This window comes from Cajanus cajan, chromosome 1 (assembly GCF_000230855.2).
Source record: "Cajanus cajan strain Asha chromosome 1, NIPB_CcT2T_4, whole genome shotgun sequence".
In the NCBI taxonomy this organism is placed as follows: Eukaryota; Viridiplantae; Streptophyta; class Magnoliopsida; order Fabales; family Fabaceae; genus Cajanus; species Cajanus cajan.
Window position 1 is genome coordinate 78,041,494 of NC_138517.1, and position 10,813 is coordinate 78,052,306.

Below are 10,813 nucleotides of genomic sequence, written 5' to 3' on the forward strand. Positions count from 1 at the left end.
ATAGAAAATTATCAAATATTGACAAAAGGCTCATAAAATTCATTAAAAAAATCAAAATAAAAACTATAATAAACACATAATTGACATTAAAAATTATTAAAAACATGATGTCGTCTTTAGTTGATATCATTAAATTCATTAAAGGCCAATAATTTAGTTTATAATTTATATAAAATATTTAAATTCTAAAAGGTAAAAGAGTTTTAGAAGATAAGTGAATCTAGATTATGTAATTTTGAGCGAAAAAAATTTCAAAAAAAAAACTATTTTACTAATATATAGATATAGATATAAATCTTAACAAAGATCACTAGTCTAATATTTTAACATTTGGTATCTCATACCTTTTAACTGAAATTTATAATATTAAATGTGAATTAAATAGTAAGAAATGAATATTAGAATAAGAAAAAATATTTTTATCTAAAGGATGCATAACCTCACATGCAATCATTTGAGAACAAAAAATAATCATTTGCATGAAAAAAATAACGGATCAGAAAATATAATCGCACTAGTACACAATATACATTTTACAGCGGTTATTTTAGGGGTTTTTACGTCAGAAAAATGTCCGACGTAGAAGCGGGAGATGTAAATTTACGTCGGGGCACGAAAACTGACGTAAATTTACGTCGGACATGCCAAGGTCCGATGTAAAAAGTCATCAAAAAAAAAAAAGAAAGAAAACAAGTGCAGCAGAACGACCCGTTCTTCTTGGAGAACGGCCCGTTCTCCAAGCAGAATGACCTGTTCTGCTTGAAGAACGGCCTGTTCTGCTTGAAGTACGACCCGTTCTCCATGGAGTACGGGCCGTTCTGCCAGCAGAACGGGCCGTTCTCCGAGCAGAACAACCCGTTCTACTTGAAATACCCAGAAACGCATTCTCCGAACCCAGACTTCACTTCCTTCTCCTTCTCCATCTTCAAAAACTCGAAACAAACAGAAGAAAAAACATCATTTACGTCATAGAACCTCATAGAAAAACCCAGAAACAAAAAAACACAAACTTGATGGAAGATGCTACCTCATAGAACGTAGATCTCAGAAAGCCCATGACCACGCGAAGAAGAAACAGAAGAAGCAGATGAACGCCATGAAGGAGGAGGCGCAGGAGAAGGAAGAAAAACAGAAGAAGGAGGAGGAGGCGCGGGAGAAGCAAAAAAAGAAGAAGGAGGCGCGGGATGAAGGTGACATTTTGAAATTTAGCTTGTGAGCGGTCATGTTTTAACATGTTATTTACGTCGGCCCTACTTGGGTCCGACGTAAATTTTAACATCTACGTGGTAACAATGCTTAACCGACGTAAATGTTAAAATTTACGTCGGACCCAATTAGGGCCGACGTAAATAATTAAAGAAAATTACGTTTCATGCCACCGCATTTTTATTACGTCGAGTATTTCTATATCCGACGTAAAAGGAGTGACGTAGTATCCTATTTTTCCACTAGTGTCGACTAGCATTTACTTTGCTAAAATCACCGGTTGCTTCACATCTAAACCTTTGGTTTATAGAAAACACAAACATACCTTTAACTGTGAAATTTCATTAATGATTTATAGATATTCATCCAACAAATCTAGCTTGTTTGAAGGGTGTTATGAGAAAATTCTTTGCTTTCTCCTTAAGGCAGCAAAATTCTTGGGAGGAAGCAAATTCATGGGATACATGGCTCAGGTTTTCTTCAAAATGTTCTATCTTGTAAATTCGTACGACCATTCACACATGCACAAAATATAATATTTTCTTTTTATGTTCACGTGGTTGATAAAAACTCATCGTTAGAATGTTTCAAATCATACAATGTATATTATTACTATCAAGTAATTTAAATCAAAATATATACTTATATTATTAGTTCGAATTAGGATGGGTATATGAGTCGACGTCTACAACTAATCCTATTAATAAGTCCATGACCCCAATACATGCAAACCCATTTTTTATTTTTAAATTTGTATGATCATAATGAATTTTTAGTTTGGTTACGAGTTTCATAACTTAATTTGCAAAGTTTATTATAATTTATCTCACACTAAAATTTAGTAGTGTTTCATATTTGTTTTTAAGATATTCAAACTTTAATATTTGATTGATGTATTTAGACTTTTAAATTTTTAAGATATTAAGATTTTGGTATTTTTTTTAGAATGACAAACACTGATATATTATTATTTTGATTTTTTTTATTTAAAATATTTGATGTAGTTACAAATATATTTATATTCATTATATAATTTGATGAGTTAGTATAGTAATTAGACATCATATATTCACATATTGTGGGAACTATTTATATAATGAAAAATTTATATTCAATCTCGCAAAAACTTATTGAATCAATAATAATAAAAAAAATATTATGAACGATATTAGTATTTGACTTAATGGTTGGTGGATACTCATAATAGGACAAAAAAATATTCCTTCTTTTATACATTCTTTTCTTTCTCATGTTTCTATTGCTTGAAAAATAAAAATAAAAACCCTAAATTTGACAAATATTTTTTTTAATGAAAATCTAGATTTTTATTGGGCTTGCAAATCAACCCTTCTATATGTGGGTTTCGCAAAGCGCACACAAGCCAAAAAAAAATTTGGACCAAATTATTTAAACTTTTAAAAATATAAATTTCTCGGATTCGACCAACCTGTATATTCACCCTAGTTTAAAATATTTAAATCAAAAAAAGCATATTATATCGATCACAATTTTCTTAATTGTGAATTGAGAATGATTAAATACTGCCAGTTAATTTGAATCAGAGAATATAATATTATATTATTAATTTGAATATTCAAATCATATAAATTGTATTCATTATAATATCTATAATTATATATTTTATGAATTAAAAATAAAATAGAAAATTTCAATAGCATTTTAAAGGGAAAAGAATCGAGTGATGTTATCACGCTGCATGCATGACAAATTATATAAAAAAAAATCATTTATAATATAAAATAGATAGATTTCGTTAAAAAATTTAGAGTGCACTATTCATGAAAAAATGTTCCCTATTTCACTAACACCGTGTTTTCTTATTCCTAAAACTAAAATATCGCTTGCGAATTATTATTATTTTTATTCATATATTAATATATTACTTGTTACCTAATTGATTTACAAATTTATCGTCACTTTTAATTTACAGAGTATGATTCACATCCATAACAATATATATTTATTTTAACTACTAATTGTGTTAATCTTGTAATTTTCATAATTTTAAAATACGCTCAATAACATTAATAATATCAGCAGGAGGAGAAAAAAAAAAGCTAAAAGAAAAAAAAAATGTGCGGATTTATCTTTATCTCAACACAACATCATAGTTCTGCTAGTGGGTGGGGGACTATGGCTCTTAGATTTTTCTGCACTTCAAATATCTCAACACAACATCATCGTTCTGCTAAAACTCTTGTTTCCTCTTCTCTCTCTCTAACTAACTCATGTATGTGGAATTCCACTCCTGCAAGAAACAGTAAGAACAAGTGTGCTACTGCTGAGAACGTTAAGAGTCTCGTGCTTCCTTCCATTTCATCTACTCCACTTGAGTCTCTCCACAGAGGCAACTGGGTCAAGCTCATTTGTGGTGCAAGCTTTGAGGTATGCAGACTCAAAAGCTTGTTAACTTGTATCTTCCTTTCACTTTCTAATACTCATAATAAATAACACACTCTATTTGTGTAGGATGTTGTTGATATCAGAAATCTCAGTCTGGTTTACACTCTTGCTGGAGGTAAGGACTTCTATTATTAGTTTTTTTTTAGGGAGTAATAAAACATAAAATACATGCATGAGCATGATAATCAGCATGCTTTGGTCTTTTTTTTTATTATTATTTTTTTTATGGACAATTAAAGCTTCTTTGTGTATTACCTTGCCTTAGTGTAAATCACTCGAGTCTCAGCCAAAATTATGCCTAGCTATTGGGTTTTCATTGTGGACAAAAATTAGATGCAATTCCTTATGTGTTTTCGATGTTATTTTTCGATCAGAATTAGTTTCATTTCATCTGGGTATCACAAGAGTCACCAGAGTGAAACTCTAATTCTGATTGAAAAATAATACCGAAAGTACCTAAGGAGTTGCATACTTGCATATAATATTTGTCCTCTCATTGTTTCAGTTATGCAAACTTGATCTTATAAGGAACTGATTGACTCAGCAAGGGAAATCGTGTAATTTAAATTGGATTTTATGGTTGCAGTTGACTGCATTGACTGTGCTGCTGATGCATCGGTTGTTAGTGCTGTGAATGAAGGAATTGAAGCTGCAAGAAATATGGTATCTCTTAGAAGGCCGTGGGTGATGATAAGTGTCAATGATGATAAAGATCTTCATTTTCGAAAGGCTGGTAAGTTCTAATTGGGCTTAATTGAGTACATTATATGTCACCATGAGCCTAGGTCGGAAATCTTGTGTTGTGATATAGTTTGATACTTTGATATGCAAATGTAGTCTCCTTTTTTCATGTTGCGTGGAGGTCATCATAGTGTGTGAATTTATGAGTTATCATGATTGATTTATAATAGTTTTACATTTAGAACTTTTGGAGGGTGGTCGTCACACTCATTTTGTTAGAGCAAATAATCTTCTATTGTTGTAACCCAGTCCATATATGCAGAACATAGTTTACATATTTGAGTTTGAGTACTTCTAGTTCTAATGTATAATTTGACTGATTGGTTGTTCCTTTAATCGAAACTATGTTAGTCTTTTCAAAATTAGCCTCTTAATGTGGAATAGATCATGATCCAGAAAGGTTAGAAATGGAACATATGATATCCAATTTTAGGACTTGAATATGAGTCAAAAAATTCCCATGTTGAAGATGTCTACTTAGCATGTACTTGTACTCCTTGTAAAATTTGTAATTTTGACCATATGGCTATGAGCATGCAGGATTTATACTAAAAACAGAACATGGACTAATGACATTATTCCTCGTATGCCGGGTTTTTTCTTTTGCATTTCCCATATTGTTCCATGGAGACAATGGCTGTCGTAGGTGGAATGCCATGCCACTATGAAAGCATTGCCATTTTTATGATCATCATGTTAAAAGTTTTACTCAAATGACGAAGATTCCATATGATACATCTGGTTTAATAACTAATTTTAATATATATATATATATATATATATATTATATATATATATGAAGGTTAATATATCACTTACTAGCATTTAATGAATGTTGAAGTAATGTCTTCTGAACAGAATTTGATCCAGAGGACTGTCCAGCAGACTGTTCAAGGCCTTGTGAAAATGTATGCCCTGCTAATGCAATATCATTCCAAGGGAAATCTACTTCAGGAATTTCGTATAATACTGAAACACCAAGACTACTAAAGGTTTTTAACTGGATTTTACATGATATTTTTAAGACATACAAGCTATCTTTTCTTGAAAAGATAAATAAATTGTGTTGTTTAATTGGCTTGAACATGCAGGATGGAGTCATAACGGAACGCTGCTATGGCTGTGGTCGTTGTCTTCCAGTTTGCCCCTACGATAAAATAAGTGGGACATTTTTCAGTTTCATCTGTGATTATATGTTCTTAACCCTCTAGATTATTTAGTTCAATTGTGTTTAGTTATTATCTCCATTATATTATTTGATTTTCAACAATATATACTTTTTTTTATTGATCCAGGAGAGGTAACATATGTAAGAGATGCTTTTACAACTGCTGATCTCATCAAGAGAAATGATGTTGATGCTATGGAGATACATACAAGTGGGAGGTAATGTTAGCTATCAAATTGATTATATCAAATAATACAAGTATATAACTGTAATCCCTTTGGAAATATGTCTCATGATTGATATGTCCAGAACTTTATCAATCACTTAATAAAGGGATAATGAATAAACCATCAATTTAGTCTTCAACTATCACCCTTTCTCTTATTTAGTTTTAAAGTGATAAAATTATATAAGTAATCCGTAGTCACTCAAGTAATGAATATCCATCATTTTAGTTCGAGTTGGTATATTTCATTAGTATTCAAGGACGAATTTGATGAATTTCTCAATACTTAAAGGACAACCTATTATGATTTCTAATACTTGAGGGATTACTTATATTTTCTTACTTTGAGGATAATTTAGGGGAGACCGTAATACTTTAGGGATGTGTTGGAATGCAAGCAAAGTCTCACATCGTAAGAAGATGGACATGAGTTTATATACACATAGTTGTCTTTATTGGTTGAGAGGCCTTTTGGGTGATGTTCAAAAGCAAAACTGTGAGGGTTTGGACCCAAAGCGGACAATATCTCACCAATGTGGAGACAGGTGTGTATGTGTAGTAACCCTCATGCACAACAAGTGGTATCAGAGCTGATGGTCTGATCAGGTGACCGGCTCAACGAGTATGATGGTTGGCAGGTGGATCCAAGTTTGAGATCCCTTGTGTCGAAAGTCTTCCTAACGGTAAGTCCATGTAGAAGAGAGGCTTTCCAGTAACATGGAGGGTTAGGAGGCGTGTCCCGCTGAGCAGCGGTGCAAACACTCTGAGCATGAGTGAGCTCTGTGGGCCACTATTGGATAATACTCATAGTTTCCGTGGTAAGGATTTGTTTGAGGGGAGGATTGTTGAGATGCAAGCAAAGTCTCACATCGTTCAAACAAGAAGATGGACATGGGTTTATATGCACATAGTTGTCTCCATTGGTTGAGAGGCCTTTTGGGTGATGTCCAAAAGTAAAATCGTAAGGGCTTGAGTCTAAAGCGGACAATATCTCACCAATGTGGAGACATGTGTGTATGTGTAGTAACCCCTGATGCACAACAGGATGAAATTGAGGAATTACTTCATAATTCTCAATTCACATAGACATTTAATGTGTTCACCAAGTTCTCTGCTGAGGCATTGCACAATCATGTCCTCATAGATGGGTTTTCTTTTTTATTTTCATTTTTCACAGGAAGGGATTGAAATGATTCGGCAAATTTTATGGATAAATCAAACTGCAGTTGTCAATAATTTGAGATATGCTATTTCTATGATGTTTGTTTGATTTCTCTAAATCCATTTGCTCTTGTGACTTATGATCCTTCTACAGACAAAGTAATTTGTTCAAAGAACTCTGGAGCGCTCTAGGAGATTCAGTACGAAATTTGAGGCTTATAGCAGTAAGTGGAGCCTCTGTTCTAATTTTTAATGGGTATAAGCAACTTTTCAATAAATACTACTGAAATGATCCAGGTTAGCTTACCTAATGTTGGTGATTCAACAATATCCTCTATGAACAAAATGTTCTCTATTATGAAACCCAACCTTCAAAGCTTCAACTTATGGCAGGTATGCCTTTGAACATTCCCAAATTTTTCATAAGCCAAATTTTGTTCCATCTTTCTATTAACAAGTCAATATTTGTCTTACATAAACTCAAGTTAGATGGTCGTCCAATGAGTGGAGACATTGGGAGAGGAGCAACTAAGGAATCAATTGCCTTTGCTGTTCAATTGGCTAAAGCAAAAGGAAGACCTCCTGGTTTGTATTTATGATTCAATTTATGGTCCTTGAAAATAAGAAGTTATTAGCTAGTTTTGGACCACGTGTTTCGGGATTAATCTCTACATAACATGTAATAAGCATTTTTTTTCTTCATAAATTAAAAGACCTTAATACATGTATCAGATAAAGATTGGTTGGAACCATGAACATTTGATGGTCCTTAATTGCCTAATAATTTTTCCTTGAAAACCTAATTCAAGCTTTATATCTATCCTGATTCTGTTAATTTGTTAGTCCCTCCATGTCATGGTAGGTTTTCTTCAACTGGCTGGGGGAACTAATGCTCACACAATTGATGGGTTGAAGAAAGAAGGACTCTTTCAAACAACTATTACTGGTAATGTATCCACTTTGTTACTTTGTATATTCTCTTGTTACTCACTCTTCTTTTCCATTGCATTTTAGACATTCTTTTTGGTTAACTATTCCCAGAATACTTACATGATGACATGTCAACAATCAACTCATCTGATTCATCACATGCTTTAATTAGCGGCATAGCTTATGGTGGTTACGCACGAAAGGTAACACACATTTATGCCTAATTATTTACTCTTCATTCTTTTTCCACCCTTCTAGTCTGTAGTAACATCATGTGACTCTGACATGCCAATTTATCAAATCTTACTATGTACATGTTTGTTCAGATTGTTGGTAGAGTATTGAGATCCATGCAATCCCAACATGGTGGAGCTGCTTCAATTGAGGATCATCCCGAGCATCTCTTGATGGCTCTTAAGGAAGCACTTGCTTTGGTGGGGCCAATTAAATGTCTATGATTGATGACAACTTCATAATCACCCTTGATAGCAGCTGTATCTGAAAGTGTAGTGTATACCCAGGAAGAATAGAAACTTGTGTTTAAAATAATAATAATGGATGACGATAGGATTGATATTATTGAGATCCTATATTGATTAGAGATATGTACAATATAATTCTTACAAAGTTTAGAAAGTGTTCACCTTTTAATTTAGCCATAAGTTTAAATGTGTACATGTTAGCTTTTCCTAAATTTGTTATCAGATCATTCTTGTTTGTCTATACTCTATATGTTGTTTATTTTTTTCTTTTGAAACCATCGAAATGTGGATCCAATCTAAGTCCTCATGTATGTATTCTAAGTTTCCAACCATTAACATGTTGAAAAGGTCAACATCATCTGCGTTGCATTGCTTATGGTTATAATTTGTCTTTGCTATTCAATTTGTATGGAGAATTTTGCTATGTTGTATAGTATAGATACTCCTTATGGCTATAACTTGTAATTATTAAAAAGATTGCCATATGAATAAGAATTACTACAAGTTCTCTTGAAGTTCAACAACTAATATCGGAGTTTGATGCTCTAGACTGAATTTTAGGTGAGCTTCTATTTTTTTTGGGTTTCAATTAAGTTGAAGTCTTTCATATACAATGAGTGACCTTGAGGTAGTTAATTGGAGGAATCAATACGCTCAATAACTGAAATTAATACACGTGAGTGACATGTATAGTCTTACCTATAAGGTCGAGATCTTTGAGAAATTATTTTTACTTACTATATCATCTTTTACAACAACAATATATATTATGTATAATTAATTATTTACATTTTTCATAATTTACAAAGCAACATATGCACTTAAAATGAAAAGGAAAAGAATACTATTTAAAAAATAAAAATTATAAAAGAAAAATAAAATATCCTTATTAAAAAATAAATAAAACTTAAAATATGATTGTATAAAATTAGACTCATAATTAAATTATTTAGTATAATAATAAAATATTATACATATTATAAACTTTATATAAAATAAAATCATGGAGAACCAAGGTCTCCAATTGTCAACAAACCTCTATTATTAATAATAATGAGGATGATAATTATAATTTTAAGATAATCTATTAAAATAAAATATCTATTTTAATCTAATGGTCAATTGATCATTCATATTCTCTCTTAAAAATACCATTTTAATAACAAACGTTCTCCTATATTTGTATATATAGATAGATACTAATGTTTATATTTAATTATGACTTTCATATATTAAGTAAAGCAAAAATATTTTTAGAAATCAAGTACAATTGATTTTTTTAATCAACTTGGTTGATACAAGTGATGAGGAACTCGCCATAAAATTTAATACTCCTTGATAATTGAAAAAAAAAATATATATATATATATATATACACGTTTTTATCCTTTAAATCTAACATAATGATAAGAAAATACGAGTCAATTTTGGGTTGTTTATTTCTTATTTGAGGAAGACGAGAGGGGTCCTCGTTTCCCATGCTATGAATATTTTATTTAGAAAAAATGGATCTGCTCATTGACGATGCATTTATTTATTTATTTGTTTATTTTATCAATTTTCCTGACAGATCACAATATCACATTCCTCTTCACAAAATTTTGGAGTGATGTTGAAGCCATATATTTCAGTTCGACAGTTCCAATCATTTGAGCATATACAACAAAATAAAAATATAAAAGACTATAGATCCAGTACCATATAGTATATTTCTCATTTCAACGTTGCTTAAGCTTTACACCAATTCCATTCACCACTCGAGTGTGCTGGTAACTAATAATTTATAATTATATGGTCCTTAAACAAGGTTCAAAATTGGTAATGCAACTGAGGTGATTATAAGTTTCATTTATAAACAAAAGCTATACAAATTTTAATACTTCAAATGAGATTCAGTACTTTATTTAGTGGTGTATATAATTATATATTAATATAAGTATTACGAGCATAGTTTTAAAAATCGGATCGGTCATCGAACCGGTTAAGGTACTGGGTCAATGGGTCAAAGGTTGAACCGGTGGGTCACTAGTTGAACCGCATGACTCGATTTTTATTAAAAAATATTTATATTAAATATATTTTATGCTTATAAATTTTAATAAATTCATATCTTATTTTAAATTTCAATTTTTCTATCTTATTTAAAATTATTTTTATTTTTATTTTGTAAAAAAATACATAAAAAATTACATGTTAAACGATATATTAATACAAATTAAAAATATAAATAATATGTACATATATAATATGCTTGCAATTAATATCACAAAATAATATATGTAATATTTACATAGATATTGCATTATTAAATATATAATTTAAAATTAATAATATACTATAAAAGTCATTTAAGTTGTATATATTGCAAACAAATATATTAGAACAAGTAGTCATTGTTATATTTAATAAGACTCCTTGCTTTTTCATTAAGAGATTCAATTTTCATTATTATTTTTGTGATTTATGGTCCCTTAA

General features: G+C 30.9%; 1 protein-coding gene across 1 annotated transcript; it reads left to right on the plus strand.

The window, feature by feature from the left end:
- Nucleotides 1-3,323: 3,323 nt before the first annotated feature.
- LOC109788004 (uncharacterized) lies at nucleotides 3,324-8,579 on the plus strand. The gene is made up of 12 exons (XM_020346617.3): nucleotides 3,324-3,612; nucleotides 3,697-3,745; nucleotides 4,217-4,363; nucleotides 5,230-5,363; nucleotides 5,463-5,532; nucleotides 5,667-5,757; nucleotides 7,081-7,150; nucleotides 7,224-7,319; nucleotides 7,412-7,511; nucleotides 7,789-7,872; nucleotides 7,968-8,059; nucleotides 8,183-8,579. The coding sequence occupies exons 1-12, from the start codon at nucleotides 3,361-3,363 to the stop codon at nucleotides 8,312-8,314; spliced, it is 1,317 nt and encodes a 438-aa protein (XP_020202206.1). The 5' UTR covers nucleotides 3,324-3,360; the 3' UTR covers nucleotides 8,315-8,579.
- Nucleotides 8,580-10,813: the final 2,234 nt, after the last annotated feature.